The sequence below is a fragment of the Adiantum capillus-veneris genome, chromosome 28, assembly GCF_014529385.1.
Source record: "Adiantum capillus-veneris isolate H3 chromosome 28, ASM1452938v2, whole genome shotgun sequence".
Lineage (NCBI taxonomy): Eukaryota > Viridiplantae > Streptophyta > Polypodiopsida > Polypodiales > Pteridaceae > Adiantum > Adiantum capillus-veneris.
The window spans coordinates 51,122,586-51,148,007 of record NC_140958.1 but is presented as its reverse complement, the minus strand read 5'-3'; the positions used below and the strand labels follow the sequence as shown (position 1 = coordinate 51,148,007).

The window sequence follows — 25,422 nt, the reverse complement described above, 5'->3', positions numbered from 1 at the left end:
TATCAGCGCCCCTTACATATTTCTTTAGTACATTGGATGTTCACCCTCCATCTTTAAAATTAGACAAGTTTGAAGACTCAGGCGAAAATCCGTTTGGAAAGCTTTGAAATACAACTTCAAAAGGTGAAGAGGCTTCTAGAAATGTTTTTGAACTAGCCCTCTGATTGAGCGTACTTGTTTATCTTTTTTCTAAAACAAAACTAAAATAAACATTATAAGGGCACTATCCTAGAGATATATGTACAAAATATGCCAGCCACCATAGAGGTGTGTCCCAAAGTCCATAAGCTATATCATCAAATTCCAAGACTATGTTTTTGTTCTCCTCAATCTCTCCAACATATACATTTTTATCATGTCCAAGAGGTGTAAATTTCTCCTTGTACTGCTGGCTATACTTAAAACCCATCTTTTGCAATGTTTGTTTCTGTTCTTGTGAACTCATGTGACACCAAGTGCAAGACTCTCTAAGTTGGTGATCTTAACATCTTTACCTTGCACTTTCCTTTAAGGGTGAATCTGGGCTTATCCTGGATTTATCTAGGTGTATCTTAACATCTTTAGCTCTTTTCTCAAATTTCTAACCTTAGTGTTTGTGTGTATTCTACACCTTTTGCAACAGATTAGCCGGTGGATTTCTCACAAATCATGGCTCATTTTCTATTTGAAAAGAAACTTCACAGTCGACTGCGATTATGGGAATTTCAGAACCAGTACATTCTCGAGTCCTTGGAAGGAGAACACACAGACCATCTGATGATCAGTAGAACAACGGGACAAATGAAATTTATAAGTGAGTAGTGCAATTTTCCGGTATTGCAGCTGCTAGGTTGGAACTTCTGTTTAAGCTTGCACTGATGGGTTGGTGTAATGGTGTGATGTACTCTGCATATTCTGGCCAACAACTGATGAGGCAGGTGATCTGCCTGGGGGTGATTCACGCAAGTCATGTCGAACACAGGTCGTATTTGGTTTTCTAGGGGTCCTCAGGCTTCTTACTGGTCCGTTACTTCAATTATTGGATTTTGTTATGGGGCATCTTTTAGATTGTGTCTAGGTCGCAAATTCTATACTCAAATTTTCTTGTCACTAAATTTGTAAACAGAAGCCTATGCTCTAGTTGTCACATCTCGAGAGCATGTTGGAAGTTACTGTGGAAGCACTGTATATAGAATCTGCTCAATGAAATTCCTTCGTTGCGGATCTGAGTCAGGCCCTTTAACAGAAATACAGGTAATTCGATGCTTCAGAGTGCATGCTAGCATATCCAATTGTTGCATCAAGGCAATGAACTTATTTAGGTGTTAACATAGACATTGTTACATAACAGAGGAGTGATGAAGTTCATCTGCGAAGTCTTCTTCAGTTTTTGGAGGCAACACCGGGGTTATATATGTCCTATGATGCTGACCTGACTCACAGGTAGATTTAACTGCTCCCGATGGTTTTGAAATGCCTGAATGCTCCTGAAATTGACAGAGATTAGCTAATAGAAACAGATATATTTCTGCCAGGTGTATGCTTACATGTTCGTTAAATTTACAGAAGATGGGCTTCTTGCTTAGCCATTAATCAAGCAGCCTTTTAGTTGACCAGAGCTTTTAATGTTATGATGTGTTTTTGACAATGGCAGCACATAGCAAGGCCATTATCATCTGGTAGTTGGGGCATTTTTTACCTTCCTTTGTTCTCATACTAGAGCAAGGGAGTCACATGTAAAGTGTGGTGGTTGAATTTTGTATTCCACTCTTTGCAGCTTCATTTGTTCAGAAGGTACTCTTTAGCACTGGAGATGTTTTATCATCGAGGTAAAGAGTGGATTTTTTATTCCACTTTTTGCAGCTTCATTTGTTTGGAAAGTGCTCTTTAGCACTCGAGATGTTTTATCATAGAAGCAAAGTATGCTTGAAAAAAGTAATGTTGCCAAAGCTAAAAGATACCAAAATGGAAGAGTTCATATTTTGACTCAGAAAGACTTCCTGTGTTATATTCAGTTGCGGTCTTCTTGAAGGCAAGCCATGCAGATTTTGATTTGTATTTGTTCTCGGTGGTTGCTGTTTTGTAGTGTTCAAGCAAGTCTCTCATTGCAGAGGAATCAGTCGCTCTGGAAGCAGGTATTAACTTTCTGTTTTAGGAGTAAGTTATGACCTTGAATCTTTATGCTTGATGAACATTAATACAAGAAGAAACTTTGCTTCAGAAGGTAGAAGGGTCAAAATTTCAGCTTGAATTTTGAGATAATTGTTTTGAGGGTACTAGATATCACTTCTCCAAGATTGTACGTCTTCTTCCACTATAGAGGATGAATACGCTATAGCGTCAGATGCCAACAAGGAAGCTATGTGGTTCGTACGTTTAGTGGGAGATTTAGACATTCTGTAGGTTCGAACTTTACATTGTGATAGTCAGAGTGCCATTGTTTTGGCAAGATATCCCATGTTTCACTCCAAGTCGAAACACATTGAGGTGAAGTATCATCTCATTTGGGATACATTGACAGATAAGCGATTACAACTTGTTAAGGTCCACAGCTTGGATGCTCTCTTAAAGAGCCTCTGGCTATGGAGCACTTTGCACATTGCATCGAGTTGATGGGTGTAGGATGAACACAGATGTACAAGGGTGAAGTGGTCGTGCTTCACGATTGTACATACTAGCTTAAGTCATAGCCACCATTGGCTTTTAAGTGGACTGATGAATAAATGTGTAGCACTTATTCTCGTATTATGAAACTTACAGTCTGTCAGTCCTCATGTGCAGGGTAGCCAGAAATAATACACCCCCCCCCCCCCCACCTCCCCCCGCCCCAAAAAAAAGAAAAAAGAAAAAAACCATTTTCGTGTCTTCCTTGCTCTTAATATCCCTTTGTAACCTGTTTAGTTTTGCGTCTTGCCATATGTTTACTGTTTGTTGCTTCTTTTGTTTCTCTATTGTTCTTTCCATTATTGTTTTCTTTCTTGTCTTTGTTTCTTTGATTATGTGTGTGCGTGTGGGCTGGCGACTTCTCTGTGGGGTCTGCATGTGTTTGTCAATGTGTGTGCGCGCGCGCGCATGCGTGTGTGTGGGGGGTTTTGGGGGGGGGGGGGGGGGGGACGTGCATGCACGTGGGGTTCTACGTGTGTTTTTTCTAGTGTTTGCTATTGCAAGTTCATGCGTGTGCTTGTTTGTGTGTGTGCGTGTGTGTACTCTACCTGTTGGCAACCTATTGCATGCACGGCATATTGCGCCTTTTCGTTGTCTTAGATGCCATGAAGCTGAGGAGACTGTGCCATCATGCTTATTGTGAGGTTGTCGCTACTCCAGATTCTTCATTCGACAGGTGTCGTTGCTCTTGGGCTCCATTTTCCTTCCGGCACTTTTCACAGACGGTTTTGGCTTTTTGGGGTGCTTCAATCTCCGCAGTCTCATTTTATGGTCTTCTTTGGTTGGGTCAAATTTTGGGTTCTGTGGGCCATTTGACACCATCGCAAGTTTTTAATGTTTTAAGGCATTGATGTTGACCCATTTCCCTATTTCAAACTTTCGCTTGGTCAAGCATTGCATTTTGCTTATCATGCTGGGGACATTACTCTTGAAGCCTATAGGATTACTTTTGACTGTTTCTAGCCCTTGGAGCCTCATGGTGCTCCACTTTTTGTATCCCTTCTTTTTTGTGGGTTTTCCTTGCTTTGAGGTTTCCCACTCGTAAATTATATCTTTACAAAAAAAAAAGTGTGTGTGTGTGTGTGTGCGCGCGCGTGCTTGTTTAAAATGTGTCTGTGTGAATGTGCGCTGGCTGGTGGGGCGTCTGTGTGATCGTGGGAGGATGCGTGCGGTGAGAGGGCTCGTGCGCATGTGTTCCCAAATGAGTGACAATTAGTGCTTTCTTTCTTGATTTTGATTATAGGTGGATTCAAGGTTTGTTTGGAATAAGCAACTCTGGGACGATATTTATGAAATGCAGGTACATGAGTTTCACCATTCCTGTGCACTCTTATTTTTTTATAGCACAAGTGTCTGCTTACTGATCTAGACATTTTGGCGTACAGTTTGACTCCTTTGCACTTCCAGTGATTCAAGGAAGTATCCATCAAGTTCAAGGGACTGTTACATGTGATGTGGAGTTCTTCTAATATGATACTACGGAGCTTCAAAAAGCCCTCAAAGAGCATAGTTCTACTGTAAACAAGTCGGTTAATAGTGATGAGTGTCCCCCATCTGAATATGCTGTTTTTGTAAGTAATTTGGTTATGCTACTGCAGAGCCATGCATGGAGCATGTTTAATCTATAAGCTCTTTTGTGAGTTCATCGGCTTCTGCAAATGTGGGTACTCATTTCATATCCCATCCAGTTAGCCCAGTACTCCTTGACCTACAGTCAGGCTTTCAGACATTTGAATTGGAATTGAAGAAGACACTTCTGAAAGTTTCTCTCATTGCTCGCCGTTGTGTACGCCGCATAGGTCAGTAGTTAAGGTTTAGCAATTCCCTGTGCTGTTTTCTGCCTACTTGTTGACTTCATGGTTGTCATCAGTTTGTCACTCATGTCAGGAACAAGAATGTGGAGAAGAGGAGCGAATTCCAATGGAGATGTGGCCAATTTTGTTGAAACAGAGCAAATTTTACAAGCCAATGGATGTTTGGCATCTTATGTCCAAGTATGTTATGAATCCACGCTCTTAGTAATTGATGTTTGAAAAGAGAATATTGTGCAGCGGAGTTTTGGAATTTACAGGTCAGGGGCTCAATACCTGTCATATGGGAGCAGGTTGTTGACCTTACTTATAAGCCAAAAATCAAGCTTGCCAACTTGGATGATACGGTATGCTCTCTCTCTCTCTCTCTCTCTCTCTCTCTCTCTCTCTCTCTCCATCCTTCACCTTATCACATCCTTCACCATTCCACCCATACCCATCGGAGCCGACCACACATACCTCTCTTTCTCCATCACCGGAGATACCATCCCACATAGCTCCACAGCACACACTCCACACACCACCATCCATTTCACACATGAGCTAGCCTCTCTTTACTCAGCCGAGGTCGAGCATGGCCTATGCCTCCTCCACCCATCCACACCACTCTCAGTTCTCACATCACATATCTCTTCCGTTCTCCACACTTCAGCTATTAGCTCTTTTCCACACACCACTCACACAGGACGCACCCCCCCCCCCCCCCCGGGACTATGCCTCAGAACCGCTGGTATGATGATGAGTGCAGAGAGTTATACCGACGCCTCCGTGCACGGCGAGCCTTAGGAGAGATCACAGAGAGAGAGGCCAGACGAGATATGAAGACGCTGACACGCCAAAAGCGGCGAGCATTCGAAGAGGCACAGGAGCTTGAGCTATACCGCCTATTCATGAGCATAGATAGCGCGACGGCATGGCGCACCCTGCGCGAGCCACGTCCGACCACAGCTATTGAGGATCCACAGATATGGCATGATTATGCAGAGCGCCTCTATGAGGTGCCAGGGCAGCCTCCTATCCCACAGCCACATGAGCCACGCCCCACGTGCTCCTCCTTCTTTACAGCAGAGATGGTAGAGAGGGCCATACGCCGCATGCAGCACAGACGATCAGCTGACCACACTGGATTACAGAGTGAGCACATCATTTATGCGGCCTCCACTATAGCCCCGTTGATTGCACGTCTTCAACCGGGCTATAGGGGAGGGCTTCCCAGAGGAGTGGACACAGCACACCATAGTGCCTATCCACAAATCTGGCGACACCCTGGACCCAGGGAACTACAGGACTATCATGATTGGCCACACGATGGCCAAACTATATGGAGCAGTACTTGAGGCACAGCTTAGCTGCTACGCAGAGACCGAGGGTTTACGAGCTCCAGGCCAGGCAGGTTTCAGACGAGCTTTCTCCACCACTGACCACATCTTCGTTCTGCGCTGCCTCATTGATGGGGCAAAGGCGCGGAAGAAGAGGCTTTACTGCTGCTTTGTGGATTTCCGCAAGGCCTTTGACACAGTCCCACGCGAGAGACTCTTCCAGCGCCTTCACAGCATTGGGGTACCGACAGAGATGATTTGGGCCATATATACTCTCTACGAGAGGGTTACGGGTCGGGTTCGTTGCCCAGGCGGCTTTTCAGAGACCATTGCTAGCACCATTGGTGTTAAGCAAGGATGCCCACTCTCCCCGACACTCTTTGGGCTCTACATCGACGAGATCTCCGACTACATACTACGAGCAGGGGAGAGGGGAGCGACTTGGCAGGTACTCCGGTCCACATCATGTTATATGCTGATGATATTGTGTTGATTTCAGAGTCACCCGAGGGCTTGCAACGCCATCTTGAGGCCTTGGACGAATTCAGCACACACAAGGGGTTGACTGTGAACCTTGGCAAAACCAAGGTCATGATCTTTCACACATCCAGTGCAGTGAGGAGCGCTGCCACCTTCACAGCAGCAGGAGGACAGGTTGATGTAGTCACCTCCTATGTCTATCTTGGCATCACATTCACCAGCCTACCAGGACCCTTCACTATGAGGCAGGCTGCTGCTGACAGGCTCACCCGAGGATATGCAGCTCTGACCATGCTAGAGCGGAGATGCCACCAGGCACACTTTCAGGAGCCCCGCACGAAGGGCTGGCTTTTTGACACCTTAGTCACCCCGGCCCTGATGTACTCGGCGGCAGTATGGGCACCAGGATTGACGGATGACCAGTGGACACAGCTTGAGAGGCCACAGGTATGTATGATCTCACGCTTGCTCCGCAGCAAGAAGACAGTGCCACATGACATTATTAGAGCCGAGCTCGCCACACCACCTATGGTTGTAGAGGCATTATTCCAGACAGTCTGCTTCATCCAGAGGATGAGAGAGCTACCTCCTGACAGACTTACTCGTAGAGCATTTGAGGCAGCTATACAGCTATCAGAAAGTGGGCATGCGAGAGCTTGGTACTCACAGGTCAGAGCATGGTTTGAGGGACACGGTCTTGACATGGAGAGCCTACCACCATTCCAATACGACCCCCACTCACCATCTGTTCACCTCTCTCGCAGTGAGAGAAACTTGGTATTGAGACAGGATCTGTGGCAGCTATACACTAGGAGAGTCTGGGAGTCACGTGGCTTGGGGACGAGGATGTCAGATTACAGAGACCAGTTTCTCACCATATTGTCTGGGGGGTTCATACAGAGACCACGCTATATGGACACATATATGCCACATAGCTCACGGGTGGCGATTGGTCAGCTGAGAGTGGCTTCACACAGGTTAGAGATTGAGATCGGGAGACATACTGGTGTTCCCAGGGAGGAGCGAGTCTGCAAAGCCTGCACAGAGGAGGTGGAGAGTGAGGAGCACTTTGTATGTAGATGCAGAGCATACACTGAGATCAGAGGCAGGTATGAGGCCTTATTCAGAGGACAGCCCACTCTCCGAGAGATCATGGACTCTCGAGATCAGAGACAGCTCGGACGTTTCTTACTAGAGATACAGAGCCATCGGGACACACTACTACAGCCACGCACAGCTACACAGACAGAGGGGAGACAGTCGCAGCTCACAGACTTCTTTCAGAGGATTGCCACCCCTACCTCACCAGATACTCAGAGAGGAGTGACACTCCCACAGGCGGAGGTGAACCGAGCTAGACGACGACCACGAGTCACAGGCTACAGGGGCGTGAGCTCCCACCACCGACAGATCGAGGAGATCCGAGCCCGGGAGCGCCGTGCCACCGAGGAGCGAGTAGCTCAGATGAGGGCCGACCCGACAGCTTTCATCCGGGTAGCCTTGGCACCAGCCCCGCCCATGTACCACATCTTACATCCCCCCATTTGTACAGGATGGAGCTAGAGAGCTTGATGCATTCTCATGATTGTACTACCTTGAGCATATAGACATGCATATACCCCTAGAGATAGAACCCCATCCCTCCTCAGATACTCCATTACCTACATTCAGTTCAGTTTTGTATGAGTTTTGTTTCATTTGTCTTTCCGATAGACGGATGACATACACGCCATGTACATTTGATTTGTCTCATAGGCCGATTTCGGCCTGACATAGACGTTAAAAATTTTTCTTTCTTTCTTTTCTTTCTTTTTTCTCTCTCTCTGCACCTGCACCCCTGCCCCCTGCTCCCCAGCCCGCTGCCCTGCACCCCCGCCCCCTGCTCTCCCGCTGCCGCTGCCCCTGCACCTGCCCCCCGCTTGCGCGCTGACCCTGCATCACTGCCCTCTGCTCCCCAGCGCCTCCCCCCCCCCCCCCCCCCCCCCCCCTCTCTCTCTGCTCGCTAGCTGTCCCTGCACCCCCGCCCCCTGCTCCCGTCCCCTGCTCACCCGCGCTGTCCCCTGCTCCCATTCTTTGCTCACCTGCACTCCCCCGCTCCCCGCGTATGGCGTCCCCTGCCCCCCCCCCCCCCCCCTTTCCTTTCTTCTACGCGTAGAACGTCCCCTCCCCCTTCCTCTACACGTAGAGCGTCCCCCCCCCCCCCCTTTTTACACGTAGGATGTCCCCCTCTCTTCTTCTACGCGTAGGAAGTCTTTAATATATATATATATTTTTATTTATATTTATTTATTTATTTTTTCGCCCCCGCCCCCACCACTTTGTAACTTTCGGGCCTCATAGGTCATTATGGCCTTTTGAAGACTTTAATATAACATTTCATTTCATTTCTACCATACTTTACCCCCCCTCCCCCTCCCCCCCCCCCTTCCCTTCACTTTTTTTTTTGAGACACACACACACACACACACAGATGAGCATATTGAGGGCACCTGGCCACACTGCCTCGCGCTCCACCACTCATCGCGATCGCCGCCAGTGGGTGCACACGTACATCCAGTGACTCCCAGTCGCCGCGCCCGCTGCTAGGGTGGGTGCGCACGTACACCTAACTCCCTTACGGACGGCGATCAAGCATGAGGAAGATGAACGATAAAGCCGACCCCCTAGAGGATGCCATTCAAAAATGCAAAGAGGAGATGACGGAGATCATGACCAAGATGAACCGCAACCTTTAGGGCCACAATAAACATGCTCGATGGACGCGTGCTGATCCAAGAGAACAAGATAAGCACGCTGGAAGACCGAGTGACGACCCAAGAGGAAGAGATTGCGTCACTCAAGAAAGAGCTCGCCGAAGCACGAGCAAGAAACACACTGGAAGAGGGCGAACTGCAACCCTCAGTAATCGAAGAAATCAACACGATCAAGAAGCAAGTACGGGCCATCAAAGAAGAAGAAGAGCAGCATAAAGAAATGACGACCTCTTGGGTGGATGTTCTTACCAAAACTCAACAGAAGGCGGACGAAGCCGAGAAATGGATCAAGGTGGCCAAGAAAGGAAAAGGCAAGGAGATAACGCCCACGCCCACACCCAACAACATCATTAATCAGACACTAGAGGAGGAGCAGAGGAGAAGGGTGCGCGCTTTACATGTGAGAATTTGCGGTCTTAAAGACAAAGGCAATGTGGACGAAGAAGTAAAAGAACTCACAGCCTTGATGGGGATTCATGAGCCGACGCACACAAGGGCATGGAGAGTGGGCAACATAAAGAAAAATGGAAGCAGTGGAGAAACCTCAAAAGAAAGAGCACTCATCCTCTGTTTTCCCTCCATGGAAGCAAAGAAGTCATTCTTGAAGAAAAGACCAACTCTTAAAGAGACTGGCATCTTTCTCGGGGATGATCTCACCCTCTCGCAGATTGCTCATATACAGGAAGTAATGCCGGAGATTAGAGCGGCAAGGGAAAAAGGCAAGATCTCTTTTTACCGAGACGAAAAAGTGGTAATACTAGAACGACGCTCCACATGACGGTGCGAGACTTATGGGACCACACTCAAAGTAGCTGCCTGGAACTGCAATGGATCTATGCGTCTTGATGTGGGTGCCTTTGAGGATAGCTTTACCGGAAGAGACATCATCTTTTACTCTGAGACACACCAGGCCCCGGGGCAATCGATGCCTCACATCAGTGGATACAGGTGGGAGACAACCTACATACAGGAGACACGCTCATAGCACAGAGGGCGGGGCTCGGGGGGAGTGGCAGTGTTATTTAGAGAGGATCTGCAGCCACCCACTGATACATATAGCCCGCAGGGACGAGTAGGCTAGGTACATGTGGGTGAGACTGAAAGCAGAGACGGGCAGATACCTCTATCTAGCTATTTTCTACTTTCCCCCGAGTACATCAGTTATGCATCACCCAGAGGATAGTCCCCTTTCTCTCTTTTGGATGATGACATATGAGAGTTCTCTAGGGACGGTGACATTATCATCCTAGGGGACTTCAATGCCAAGACTGCCCATCACCAGGCAGTGTTTTATGATACTTCAGAGGAGATGCTAAGAGAGCTAGATGTTGTAGAGATGGGCCTTTCCAGACTATCACACGATGTGGAATGTACTGAGTATGGGCGACACCTGATAGACATGGGCACTGCACATGGATTGGCCATCTTGAACGACCTACAGAGATTTCCTGCTTCGGGAGGTTTTACATGCTTCCCACACAGACATGGAGCCAGCATAGTAGACTATGTCATGGCACAACCGAATCTCATCTCTAGTATCCAGGATCTCACAGTTGAGCCCAGACCGATTGGGGTGGCAGTGGATCATGCTCTGGTGTCGATGACCATCTCCTTTGTAGCACGTAGACCACGAGTAGCAGCCCCTACTCGCTACACATTCACACAGGAGACGGATTCTGTATACATGGACGGAATCTACAGACGCCTTCACTGAGGACCCGGGGCGACCTCTGGGAGAGCTAACTACTATACTGACACAGACATTACATGAGGCAGCAGCATAAGCATACCCACACACCCAGCCTGAGCATAGCCGCCGATCAGGGAGCATGCCTCAGAACAGCTGGTACGATGAGGAGTGCCGCCAGACTAGAGCCAGACTTCAGAGGGAGGTGCTGTTGGGGGACGTCACTCACAGACAGTCACAAATTGACTTCCGACGCCTGGTGCGGCGGAAGAAGAGGGCTTTTTTGGCTCGACTTGAGCAGGATCTATATCAGCTATTCTTGAGTCAGGACTCGCGTGAGGCGTGGCGGCTCTTTCATGAGCAGTCCCTCCCACCTGCTATTTCCTCCACAGAGACCTGGGGGCAATACGCATCATCTTTGTACACAGTATTTGGACAGCCGGCCCTTCCCAACCCCCCCGATCCATGCCCACACGCATGTGTCTTTTTCACCGCTGAGATGGTGAAGAAAGCTATTGACAGGACGAAGATTGGGAGAGCATATGATCATGATGGCCTAGTCGTTGAGCATTTCATGCATGTCAAAGACCTACTAGCAGAGCTTGTGGCAGTTATGTTTAACCGGGCCATGTGTGAGGGCCTACCAGACTCTTGGAGCCTATCTATGATCGTACCTATCTTCAAATCAGGAGACCCCATGGAGCCTGGGAATTATCGCACTATTATGATTGGGCACACACTGACACGGTTGTATGCATCCATTCTGGAGCAACAGCTGAGTAGATGGGCAGAGAGGGAAGGGATACGTGTCACGAGGACGTGGCAATTGCTAACCTTAGTTGTTGGTTTCTTCCAATGATTTTTGTTTTATTTTTGAGACCCTCTTTTTGAAGTTGCAAATGGTCGGACATTGTATGGCCAATGTGAACGGTAGTTTCACCCGCAGACGGGAAGTTGGTCGGCACTGGAATTCGTACAGTAAGAGGATCTCTAGGCTTAGAGCAAGATCATACAGGTCCCCCCCCGTCGCACTTAGCAAGTTGGTGGATACTAGGAAGTGAACTCAATAAAGGCATAAAGTAAAGGTGGGATCACCAACAGAAAGTATCCGACAGTTGGGCCACATTGCACTTTTGGATGCGGTCCCAATGAGGATAGATGGTCAGAAGACCAGCGGGAGCCCGACGGAAGCATCTCCTAAAAATTAGGGAACTGCTATTCTGGGCCGTGAAATGTGTTCGCGTCATTACCTTCGGTATGACCAAGGGAACATTTTAGTACTCTGCTGCAAAGTCAACTGATGCACAAGTTGAGAGATTTTTAAGCAGGAAGCCCAATGCGGGGAAATTGCATGTATGAGTGCCAAGTAGCACTTTGTGGTCAATTTACCAAGTCTGGGAGAACAGAACCCGTAACTGACTTTTGAGAGCAGTTTTGGAGGCTGTTAACTTGGATTTTCAGCCATTTCTCTCCATTTTTGAGCTTCCCATGACTTTGCCTAGGTCCAAGGAGCTCATTTTCAGCATTGGAAGGCATCAGATGCGTGTTTACAGGGCTGTTTTGCTGCGTTTTCAGCGATACGCAGGTTTTGGCAGCCATGGAAATCTTCTCCTTTTTGCATCTATTTGTTCACAGATGCATTACAGGTCAAGGGCAAAAGAGGGGGCGCTCGATTTATGCTGGGAGGATGCTTCATTGAGAGCCTGTCACAGGTTAAGAGCTATGGAGTGCTTTCTTTCCCTCTATGTACAGTATGGTGACGGGAGTGATGCCCCGCACGCTACATACTGCTCTCTCTTTCTCCCCTACGTGCAGTTATGTGATGCCCCACAAGAGGGCTACTCATTTGACTGATGTACAGTTGTGTGGGTTCATGCTTTTGTGCTGAGGCAAGAGCCTCCTTGAGCAGGAACAGGGGTAGCTAACTGCTGCTCCAAAGGAGGCACTGGTGAGGGTCATAACCTCACCGTACAGGTGCAAAATCAGCGCTGTGTATGCGCTGTAATTTGACTGTTTTTCAGCCATACGAATGCCAGGATCATTGGGAATCGTGCCCCACTGGCAAAGGACAGTTAGGGGACTGTTTGGGGCTGAAAACAGGGCAAAAACCAGTAAATACAGCGTGCTGAATTTACTGTTTTTGGACAGGAATCAGAGGGTATACGACAGTGCAAGCGAGTTCCAGCAGGGGAATTGGTTTCGCGCAAGTTTTGGGGTTGTTATGTTGCCGAAATTTGGCCAAATTAAATGGTATCTAGGTGGATACACGTGAAGGATTCCCAGGACCTTACCTTGTAATTTACCCTCCTAAAGAATAAAGAAATACCGAAAGGGGCGCCAATTTTGGGGCCTACAGGTTGTCGGCGTCTGCTCGGAGCATTCTAGCTTCCGAGCCGTGTGTGTGATTAAGTGTTAACTCCCGTCGCAGGTTCTCTTTGCAAAGTGCTCTGTGTGTGTGTTTAAGTAAAGATTTTCGGGTGAAAGCCAACGCCTACCGCCCTACGGGCCGGTTTCATGGTTCCATTGCCGGGATATCAATCAATTTTTCCTCAAAGAGTGAGCCTGGATTGTTCAGGGTAAAGACACACAGTGCAGGAATACGGGATTACACTATGGCCGACAAAGGGAAGCGCATTATGGAAGAGGGTTCCTCTTCACAGGACAAACAAGAAATTCCGCATGTACGCCCTGCTAAAAAGTGGTCAAATTAGGGCTGATTTTCTGCTGCGTTTTAGGGTTTGCAAGTATGAACCAAGATGAGATAGGGAGAGGTTTCACGGTGGTAGATTGGCCACTAGATCTCCTGCGGGAGTGATGTGGGTCTGCCAGGTGACATGCTGCTTGCCGATTCTCTGAGGCGATTGCTTGGATTCTATGACGCATTGGTAAATCATCTTGAAATTTGAGCTTGCTTGGTCGTGGGTGGTACGTCAGGTTGTGGAATTATGCTCGTTTGCAGAGGCAAGAGCCTTTTGCATACGTAAAAGTTAAGGGACAGGTTGCAAGATGCTATGGTGAAGTTCAAGAACTATCCACCTATGGATGCAAAGTGGATGGAAGAGCATGAACTGTCAGAGTCACCAAATGTATTGCAGCTTTACCTTGAGGCCTTTGGGTTACAGTCTACGTATGCCCCAACCCAATGTTTGCAAAGGAGGGGTAATGATAGAGCTAGCACATCAAATGTACTCATGGATTCAGTGCAACATCAGTGTACAGTTTGACAAAAGTATGAAGGTCTCATTAAGTCATTTGTACATATGTTTTGACAGTCTTTCTTGCGGATACATGCGATGATAAAAGAGTGCTAACAACACAAGATCATCAGTGGCATGTATTTATGGTATGCAATCGAGGACGTTTGCGATTTCAAGAGGGGGGTATGTCACGAGGACGTGGCAATTGCTAACCTTAGTTGTTGGTTTCTTCCAATGATTTTTGTTTTATTTTTGAGACCCTCTTTTTGAAGTTGCAAATGGTCGGACATTGTATGGCCAATGTGAACGGTAGTTTCACCCGCAGACGGGAAGTTGGTCGGCACTGGAATTCGTACAGTAAGAGGATGTCTAGGCTTAGAGCAAGATCATACAGGTCCCCCCCGTCGCACTTAGCAAGTTGGTGGATACTAGGAAGTGAACTCAATAAAGGCATAAAGTAAAGGTGGGATCACCAACAAAAAGTATCCGACAGTTGGGCCACATTGCACTTTTGGATGCGGTCCCAATGAGGATAGATGGTCAGAAGACCAGCGGGAGCCCGACGGAAGCATCTCCTAAAAATTAGGGAACTGCTATTCTGGGCCGTGAAATGTGTTCGCGTCATTACCTTCGGTATGACCAAGGGAACATTTTAGTACTCTGCTGCAAAGTCAACTGATGCACAAGTTGAGAGATTTTTAAGCAGGAAGCCCAATGCGGGGAAATTGCATGTATGAGTGCCAAGTGGCACTTTGTGGTCAATTTACCAAGTCTAGGAGAACAGAACCCGTAACTGACTTTTGAGAGCAGTTTTGGAGGTTGTTAACTTGGATTTTCAGCCATTTCTCTCCATTTTTGAGCTTCCCATGACTTTGCCTAGGTCCAAGGAGCTCATTTTCAGCATTGGAAGGCATCAGATGCGTGTTTACAGGGCTGTTTTGCTGCGTTTTCAGCGATACGCAGGTTTTGGCAGCCATGGAAATCTTCTCCTTTTTGCATCTATTTGTTCACAGATGCATTACAGGTCAAGGGCAAAAGAGGGGGCGCTCGATTTATGCTGGGAGGATGCTTCATTGAGAGCCTGTCACAGGTTAAGAGCTATGGAGTGCTTTCTTTCCCTCTATGTACAGTATGGTGACGGGAGTGATGCCCCGCACGCTACATACTGCTCTCTCTTTCTCCCCTACGTGCAGTTATGTGATGCCCCACAAGAGGGCTACTCATTTGACTGATGTACAGTTGTGTGGGTTCATGCTTTTGTGCTGAGGCAAGAGCCTCCTTGAGTAGGAACAGGGGTAGCTAACTGCTGCTCCAAAGCAGGCACTGGTGAGGGTCATAACCTCACCGTACAGGTGCAAAATCAGCGCTGTGTATGCGCTGTAATTTGACTGTTTTTCAGCCATACGGACGCCAGGATCATTGGGAATCGTGCCCCACTGGCAAAGGACAGTTAGGGGACTGTTTGGGGCTGAAAACAGGGCAAAAACCAGTAAATACAGCGTGCTGAATTTACTGTTTTTGGACAGGAATCAGAGGGTATACGACAGTGCAAGCGAGTTCCAGCAGGGGAATTGGTTTCGCGCAAGTTTTGGGGCTGTTATGCTGCCGAAATTTGGCCAAATCAAATGGTATCTAGGTGGATACACGTGAAGGATTCCCAGGACCTTACCTTGTAATTTACCCTCCTAAAGAATAAAGAAATACCGAAAGGGGCGCCAATTTTGGGGCCTACAGGTTGTCGGCGTCTGCTCGGAGCATTCTAGCTTCCGAGCCGTGTGTGTGATTAAGTGTTAACTCCCGTCGCAGGTTCTCTTTGCAAGGTGCTCTGTGTGTGTTTAAATAAAGATTTTCGGGTGAAAGCCAACGCCTACCGCCCTACGGGCCGGTTTCAGATACGTGCAACTGGGCAGACATGATTCAGGAGAGGCTTCTCTACTCTTGACCATATCCTAACACTTTGGGCCATCATCGAAGAAGGCAGATCTCATGGGAGACGGATTTATTGTAGCTTTGTGGACTTCCGCAAAGCTTTTGACACGGTACCCAAAGCTAGACTGATGCACAGACTACAGGAAATGGGAGTACCCACAGAACTCATTTGGGGGATCATGGCATTGTACAGATCAGTAGTAGGGCATGTACGCACCCCGGAGGGACTTTCTACACCGGTTCACTCCACTATTGGGGTGAAGAAGGGCTGCCCTCTCTCTCCCACTCTTTTCGGTATGTATGTGGATGAGGTCTCTGACTACATTGACAGCGATGGGGATAAAGGTGCTCAGTTGGCAGGGACATGGATTCCACTTTTGTTATATGCTGATGACATAGTGTTGATCTCCGAATCCCCAGAAGGAATGCAACATCAATTGGATGCTTTGCATACGTTTGCCCACGAAAGTGGTCTGTCTGTCAACCTGAGTAAAACCAAGGTTATGGTGTTTAATACCACCCCACAGTGGATCAGGAGGTCAGCACCTACATTCACATACGGCCAGGAGACTGTGGAGTACACAGACACTTACACTTACCTTGGAGTGGTTTTTAGCGGACCTGCATTCTCACTCAGAAGAGCAGCAGAGACTAGACTTACTAGAGCCCACGCAACATTAGGTAGATTGGAGAGGATGTGTTCGCAGGTTCAGTTTCAGGAATCCCGGACGAAGCTTTGGCTCTTTGACACCTTGGTGGCTTCAGCATTTCTCTATGGGGCTGAGATATGGGAACCTTCACTGGATCACCATGGGAGGCCGGGTCGCTCAGACGCATGGGGGAACATGGAGAAACCTCTCGTCTCTATGATCTCGCAGCTCATTAGAGCCAAGGCATCAGTACCACGGGCCATTATCCAAGTAGAGCTAGCGGCCCCCCCACTAGTGGTAGAGGCGCTCACCAGATCAGTCTCCTTCATAAACCGCACATGGGAACTTCCCAAAGACAGATATGCTCGCATAGCACTTGAGTCCTCCCGACAGCTAGCCATACAAGGAGATACAACATGCTGGTATGGGGAGATGACATCATGGTTTCAGGCGCATGGGTTCAGCATAGACAAGTTGCCACCATTCCAGTACTCATTGGATGCACCATCTCTCATTCTTACACAGTCGGAGATCACCAAGCTCATCCGCCAAGACCTGACCCAGCTAGACACCAAGAGGACATGGATACAACCAGCACAAGAACTGGGCACGAAGATGGCTTTCTACAGAGACCACCTTCTCCAGCTTATGGAAGATGGTTTTGTGATGAGACCCAGATACATGGATACCCACCTGTCTCATGGGATATGGTGTGCTGTTGGCCAGTTACGCACATGGTCTCACCAGCTGCGGATTGAAACTGGGAGATATAGCGGAGTTCCAGCAGAGGCCAGGACATGCCCCTTGTGTGACATGGAACCTGAGACAGAGCTGCATTATACATGCTGCTGCCCGTCTACTACGAGATACGAGGCCGCTTCCATTGCTTGTTCAGAGAGCGTTTTGGACCACTCTCAAGAGTAATGGGATATGAAGATCAAAGATGCCTGGGTTTGTTCTTGCTCGAGCTGTGCAGACACAGAGAGAGCCTGATGAATGGCGAGGCTAACCAGTCTCAAAGACGGATTACAGACTTCTTCAGAGCAAACACGGGACATCCGCAAGAGCCACTCCCACAGCAGAGCTCCCCCCCGTCTCACACCAGAGGCACACTGATTGACCGAGCGATTGAACTGGGGAAATCCAGGCGCCCACGACTGCGCAAGACTACACAGCATCGATGGAGGCTACGTCAAAAGATTCAGAGCACGCTGGCCAAGCATGCACGACGCCCGGTTAGACTACTAACCATGGAGGAAATTGATGAGATTCGCCAACGACCGATGCTAGATCTTTTGTGATTCGGCTATCCCAACTAGCCGCCCTTTTTTGCTTAGTTTTCGGCTTAGCTCACATCGACCAATCTAGAATCCCATAATATATATCTTTGTTTTGTACTGTTGTTAGGTTATTTTGTTACTCTGACTTTGTATCAGATCCACCACCTTGTAACTTTCTGGTCTCATAGGTCACTATGGCCTTTTGAAGACATTAATATAACATTTCATTTCATTTCATTTCTCTCTCTCTCTCTCTCTCTAAGGTCTCTTGGGATAGTTTCTTACGACGTTAAGAATTCTCTTCTTCTTCTTCACCTCCTCCTCTCTCTCTCTCTCTCTCTCTCTCTCTCTCTCTCTCTCTCTCTCTCTCTCTCTCTCTCTCTCTCTCGTTTTTTTGTACCCAGACATGGTATCATATTCACGAGTTTGTAACAGTTTGGTATTATAGGTCATTTTGGCTTCTTTAAGACGTTAATATATCATTTTATTTCATTTCATTTCATCTCTCTCTCTCTTTCTCTCTCTCTCTCTCTCTCACACACACACACACACACACACACACACACACACACACTTTTTTTTTTGTAAATCTCTGGGATTAATTTACTAGTGGGAAACCTCAAGACGAGTAAAACCCACACAAATGAACAAATACAAAAGTGTGAACACAGAAGTGTTCATCTGCCAAAACAAGCTAAAAGCATTCATAAGAAAGGTGATGCATGTCTGAAGTGACATCACCCACTTCCAGAGCAAAACGTAGGAATTGCCTAAGGGAAAGCTTGAAAAACTGAAAATGATTTGCATCAGCACGAGAGAACATGTAGCTGTTGCGTTGACGCCACATGGTCCAATCGGCCCAAAATCTGACCCACATAAAGAAAACTGCAAATTGTTGTGAAGGTGGAAGAATGCCAAAAGCCCAAAACCTTTTGTGAAAAACAATGGAGGGGAGTCGAAGCCGCATGCCAGCTGCTATACCACGAAGAAACTCTCTAGTGACACAGCAATCCCAAAGGAGATGACTGACAGTCTCCTCTGCAACCGAGCAACGAACACAACAGGAGGAGCAGATTTGACGTACATTGAGAAAAGCACCCACTGGAAGGACTCCAACCAGGCATCGCCAGAGAAACAAACGCTCCTATAAAGGCAAATGGCTCTTCCAAAGGGCAGCAAGCACTTTCTTCCACCAAGTATCAGACTTATGCATCGACCATAATGCATTACAATGATCAACAATCCGCAATTGAGGCAGAAGAAGAGCATAAACCTTACTAATAGACATGGCTTCGAAAGGCATGTCTCGGAGACACCAATCAGACATGCGATCCCCAACAGCCAAAGGCGGAACAGGCAGAAAGTCAACCAGCATGAGTTGAAGCTGTCTCCAGAATTGACGGTAATGCATACCCAACCCAAAACGAGTAGCAGCAAAGGAAAACTGAAAAGTGTACCCTGCGTCATCAATGACATCACCAACAACTCGTAGACCACGACAGGAGAGAAAGTAGGCTTGACGGGGCGAGCGGTCAACCAAAGCAAGAGAGAATACCCGACTCCAATGGAGACTCTCTAGTCGAAGTGAATTCCCACCTTGATGCCGACGATCGGACCATGATAAATGCATTGTAACCTCCTTCCAGTCAGAAATCAAAGTGGAGGTGATAGGGCATCTGGGAACGTGCCCTTCCATCCTACCAAACACAACCTCCCAAAAAGATGGTTTCCAATGACCAAAGGAGGAAGTAACAACATGCTGACACAAGGAGGCAAGCGTAAGGGCCCATGGCTGAGTTTGTTGCACAAGAGTTGGCAACAACATAGCTTTCCGGGCAAGAACATGCCGACGCAAGTCCAAGATATTGAGACCACCATATCGCTTTGGAGTGCAAAATTTCTCCATTGACATCAAACGCAAGTCAAGCCTTTTTTGTGAGCATGAGTGCGCCACAGATGAGATAAAATCAATGACATAAGTGACGTGAGATAATGTCGAGGCCAGTACAACAACGGCAAATAAAACTGAACATAAGCCATCATGATAGTTTGAACAATTCGCAGCCGAACATGCAGTGGCCAAGTGGACAATTTCCAATAATGCAATTCGACGTTCAAACATTGCATGACCCTATCCACTTTTTGAGTGTGGGTACCATTCCAACCAATAGGATACCCAAAGTGCCTTACAATCACATTCGGAGGAACAATTTCACCCGGCCACAACAAATCATGCCAATCGCAAGAAGTCAGTGGTAGAAGCTTCGATTTGCAAAAATTGACTCGAAAACCCGCTGCAAGCCCATACATCTCCAAAGCTTCCATGATCACTCAAACATCAGCTTGACAATTACGAGGCATAAACAACGAGTCATCGGCATAAGCCTGCCCGACGAAGTTGCAACCCGACGGTAACTACAGGCCATGAAGACAACCAATAGAAGTCAAATGGTCCAAATGCATCAACAAAGGATGTGTGGCAATAGCATACAACAATGCACCAAGGGGACATCCTTGTCTAACCGAGCAACCAAGGGGCCAAGAGTCTGTCAGCTCATCATCAAGAATCGCCGAAGATGAACTGGAAGCATACAAGAAATAAACGATATTGGCAAATTTAGGACCAAACCCAAGGTAGCGCATCGTGATGGCAATGAACAGTATCGAAAGCCTTTTCATTATCAACCTGCATGACAAGCACATCTTGCTACGTGTACTTTGCGAATTCCATGCTAATCATCACATTAGCCAAGTTGTCATTAATTTATCGACGTGGTATAAACCATATTGAGCTTGATGTATTCCTGCAAAAAGGTAATCCTTAATTCTATTCGCCAACAACTTAGCCAAAATCTTATACACGACAGGCATCAACGTAATCGGTCTCCATTGCGAGAAATGCTCACAAAGTGCCTGTTTGGGCAACAATTTAAGCAAGCCCTCTTTCCAAGAAACTGACAAATCTTGTTTTTCCCATGCTGCATTCATCATGAAAAGCAAGGGCTCTTTCAAAGTCTCCCAAAAAGAGAGAAAAAACTCCACGGTAAGCCCATCCCAGCCAGGAGATCGCCAGCGGCCTAATGAAAGCAACGCACTGTGCAATTCAGAATCACTGAAAGGCTCCTCAAGGGAAAGTGCATCCTGATAAGAAACAATTGGGTGAACATGAGAGAGCAGCAACCGTCGAGCTTGATGCACTGCTAACGATTCTTGAGGTGGAGCAGCAAAAACCTGTGTATAATGCAAGACCATGGTGTCAGCAAGTTCCTGTTTAGAGGATGTCCAAGCACCTGAAGGAGTCTTTACACGCTTGATGCTCTGAGAAAGTCTTGTATGATGCAAATGCTTGAAAAATTACTTCGAAGCACATCCTTTATCCGCAAAAGCCCGTTTTTGCCATGTTTCAAGCTTCCATTTATCATCAAGTTGTATGCATACACGGGCTTCACACAACTCCAATAACTCATAGTCAGATAAAGGCCTCGAATTAGCCAATTCTTGCAAGTGTTGACAAGCCTGTTTAGGCTTTGCTGCGAGTCCAATGCAAATCTTGAATAGCACATTGCACTCGCACAATAAATTGAAACCACGCAGCATCAAGATCTAGATGCATGTGAACCATCAAGGGGGGGACCAGTCCAGTAATCATATCTCGAAAAACGTCATGGATAAGATAAGCATTATTTATATGCAGCAGACGCTTCCGAGAAAGAGGTCTATCACGAAGCGATTGCCCAAAGCACAAATTCAATATCACAGGGTGATGATTGGACATCTGCAAGGAATAGTCCATTTTCATATCACATGTAAAATCATCATACTGCTGCCTGTGGAGAACATACCATCTATCCAGACGTGCACGATACGAGTGATGAGCAACATGCTGAAAGGTGAAACCCGTGCTGTCCGGATAAAGAGAACACCACAAGTCAAACATCTGTGCAGAAACCAGGAGATGATCCCATGCTTGTCTCTCCACAAACAACATATGTGGTGCTATCACCCGCATCAGGAGTCTTATTAAAATCACCACAAAGAAGTGCATTGGAGGTCCATGGATAAGAAGAGATATCTCGCCATAAGGCAGCCCTTTGCCCAGAAGCTGTATATGCATACAAACCTCCAATTTCATAAATTTGACCATTCAACAAGCATTGCACAATCATCCAACGACTCCTCGGATCATTCCTCACCAGAATTGGCTGTAGCTCATGCCTAACCAATATCATTACTCCAGAGTAATCATGTAAACCAGCATACGCAATCCAGTAACCCGCAAAATAAGAGCATTGGCCAGCAAACTGGTGCTCATTATGTTCTTGCAATACAACTATATCAGCTCTACATGTATTTACATAGTGCCAGGTTAAGCGCCATTTATCAAGGTTGCATAACCCACGCACATTATATGAGATGCATTTAATACGATCCTGCATAGGAGATCATATGTACAAAGGCAAGAGAAGAGGAGGAACTACATAGACGTGCCCATGTGCACGTCTTCTTCCACCACATTTGTGCAAGAGACAACAGGTTGATTCAATGCGGAACAATTGTCCGCAGGGTTCAAGTGCGAGGTGGAGGCCTCACCAATCAGTACATCTTTATAAGAATGCATTGCTTTTTCCCATGCATCAATCAATGTACGATTATCATTACATGGGAGTTGCTTAAACGATGCATTCTTATTGGTATTTGTAGATGGGACATAGTTACGAGAGGAGAGGGGTGTGCGAATCTTCACCGTCTTTTTGGGCGTCACCCAAGCACCAGAATCGTTAGACCCCACATTTTTCCCCTTCACAGCATTACCATTACGCGGAGTTGCAAACTGTAGACTTGGCTTTTCCTTTTTCCACATTAGGAGCTACATTAACAACCAAACTTCCATTTTGCTTAGACTCACTGAGAGTTTTGTTTGTAGAAACAGGAGCAGGAGACGGAACTGCCGAAGGGGGTGGTTGGAGAACGGGTTTAGGACATTCAAATTGCATGTGCCCAAACTTACCACAATGGAAACATGAATTTGCAAACTTGCCCCATTTAAGTTTGAACGGGCGCTTGCCCACCCATGGATCCCTCGAATCAACCATGATGCCTTCCGGCGTAGGTTTGTCAGTGTCCCAGAAAATACAAAACCTGTTGGTATTCGCATCCAGCTTTGGAGGACAAATCACCTTCCCAAGTTGTGCAGCCAACAGAGGCAAAAAGTGTCTCCAAGTTCGGGGGAAATCTACAATTTCCACCCACACAAGACATTTATGACGAATAAGACTTTGATAGTCCTTTGTCAATGCCCATGGCAAGACATGGGTCATCTGTGTGCCAAAAAACAATGGAGACATTTCCAATAACAGGTTTCTGGCTTCAGTATCTGCCAAAAGGACTTCGTAAAAGCCACGAGCACCAAAATAGACACCTCGGACAACCTGGCGTTTGAGCAAAAAATCAACCCATTGCCCAACATCCTGCGTAGTAGGCATTTTCCTCGGAGAAAACAAAATAACTGCATTCATTGCATATTGTGCAACCGGGTCCATGAGTTCCTGCACAGGAATACAAACTTCGAGAAGAGGGGGTTGTGCATTCCAGGCTTTCCGAGCCTCCTCAAAGTCTTCATACAAACAGGCTTTAATCTCAAACGAGGCCTCTGAGAAACTTCCCATGGCTTTCCGACGCTTAAACACACACAAAGAGTCGAACATAAAGCGCGAAGACCTTACTGAAGTAACGAGCACCCAAAAAAACCAGCAGATTTTTTAATCACTTTTTTGTTTTATCAAATTTCTCTGTACAAAAACAAACAGCAGCTGTACAAAAGCCTGTCACTGCTCCACCAAACTACGTACAGAAACCTGCACTGAGTATGCTGAGAACACCCTTTGAGAAAAAAAAGAAACGATAAAAAAACCCCTCTGCAGCGTCAGCAAAAACTGTTGCACAACAAAGCAGCCCTGCTGAGTACCAAGAAGCCCAACCAGCAGGCGCAGGGGACGAGCAGAGGCACAAACTGCAGCACGCCCTGGGTCACCTGCTCGCAGCGCACAGACGAACGCAACAGAAAAAGCTGAACGTGAACTCTCTCACACCTGCTCGCGAACTCCCTCAGACCTGCTCGCGCTGTCCTTCTTGACTCAGACCTGCTCGCAGCGCGCGCGCACACATAGTTCGTTTGTTCATTCAAATTTCACGCGATCACACACACACACACACACACACACACACACACACACACACACACGCAATGGTTTATTGATTAAATTAACTGAAAGAAGAAGAGCACAAGATAGCGCCCATGGCCTATTCATAAAACTAATACAAACCATCGCTCTTATTCACACATTCAGATATTATGAGATAGAATTTCACGGATGTTGATACAGAGAGGACATGGATGACTTCACCTCGAGAGCTGGGAAGAAAGTGGCTTTTAACAAACAGATTTTTCTTAGGATTCTCCACATTACAAGCAGCTTATTCTTCAAAGAACCGAGGATTCTTCACATTACTGAGAATGGATTTATTTTATGGCCGATATACATGGGTTCACTGTCACAAAGTGATGATGTGGCATGAATGACTTGAAGAGAAATGGCCGAGTGGACGAGAGAAACTGAACGGACCAACTTGAAGAACTTATGAAGCACCGACTGTGGGACCCGAAAGTTGAAACCCTAAAAAATAGAGCTTGAACTTTGAAAGAGAAATGTGCTGACATGTTGACGTGGTAGATTGTACAGATTGCTGGCGTGGCAAGATTGTATGGATTTCCGGGTTTCAGGCTACTGTGCTGACGTGGTAGGACTGCACGGATTTTCATGAATTATGATGGCAGCTTTTGCAGCTTTCAGTGCTAACTTTTGGGGACCAGAGCTTTTGGGGTACTGTGCTTTTGAACGTAACGCTTTTAGGGCTCTGCTTTTTGGGCAACCCTTGTAAGTTCATAAGAGCCCTTGGGCCTCTCACTCTGCAGAGCATCTGGACGTAGAGTCTGAGAGCAGAGGACCCTCGGTAGTTGTAATTTACAGTGATCAATAATAAAGAAATACTGAAAGGGGTGCCGGCCCTTGGGGCCAATGCTTCTAGCGTGGAACTCCGCCGTGCCCAACTCTCTCTCTCTCTCTCTCTCTCTCTCTCTCTCTCTCTCTCTCTCTCTCTCTCTCTCTCGCTTTCATTCCCGCATAAATTCTTTGGATGCATGCTCACACTTGCTCACGCACACACCCCCTTCTCTCTTTCTCTCTCTCTCTCTCTCTCTCTCTCTCTCACACACACACACACACACACACTCTCTCTCTCTCTCTCTCTCTCTCTCTCTCTCTCTCTCTCTCTCAAGCGGGGAGCAGGACTGCGAGCAGGTTTGGCTCTCTGGTGCTTCAGCGGGACCTGACCTGCGCACTACAGCCCCTACAACCCCACACGCTCCCCCCCCTACAGCCCCTCGCGCCAGTCTCTCTCCCCCCCCCCCCCCCCCGCGCTGCGCGCTCCCCCCCCCTACAGCCCCTCGCGCCAGTCTCTCTCCCCCCCCCCCCCCCCCGCGCTGCGCGCTCCCCCCCCTACAGCCCCTCGCGCCAGTCTCTCCCCCCCCCCCGCGCTGCCCCTACAGTCCCGCCTCCCCTCGTTGCACTGCTCCTGGCCTGTCGTCCGCCCTGCAGCAGCAACCCTAATGTGCG

At 47.4% G+C, this 25,422-nt stretch overlaps 1 protein-coding gene across 3 annotated transcripts in view; it reads left to right on the top strand.

The window, feature by feature from the left end:
- LOC147420442 (phosphoinositide phosphatase SAC8-like) overlaps positions 1-25,422 on the top strand; it is a 73,663-nt gene that overhangs the window by 22,941 nt on the left and 25,300 nt on the right. Inside the window, exons 2-11 of one of the 3 annotated variants that reach the window (XM_086505130.1) lie at positions 628-793; positions 918-1,001; positions 1,106-1,233; positions 1,331-1,422; positions 2,066-2,114; positions 3,887-3,943; positions 4,029-4,062; positions 4,362-4,442; positions 4,531-4,637; positions 4,715-4,801. In XM_086505130.1, the coding sequence (XP_086361256.1) occupies positions 649-793; positions 918-1,001; positions 1,106-1,233; positions 1,331-1,422; positions 2,066-2,114; positions 3,887-3,943; positions 4,029-4,062; positions 4,362-4,442; positions 4,531-4,637; positions 4,715-4,801 (864 nt within the window). In that variant the 5' untranslated portion in view covers positions 628-648. Of the gene's footprint in view, positions 1-622; positions 794-917; positions 1,002-1,105; positions 1,234-1,330; positions 1,423-2,065; positions 2,115-3,886; positions 3,944-4,028; positions 4,063-4,361; positions 4,443-4,530; positions 4,638-4,714; positions 4,802-25,422 lie in introns of those variants that run through there. The other 2 variants (XM_086505129.1, XM_086505131.1) reach the window with 2 other exon arrangements.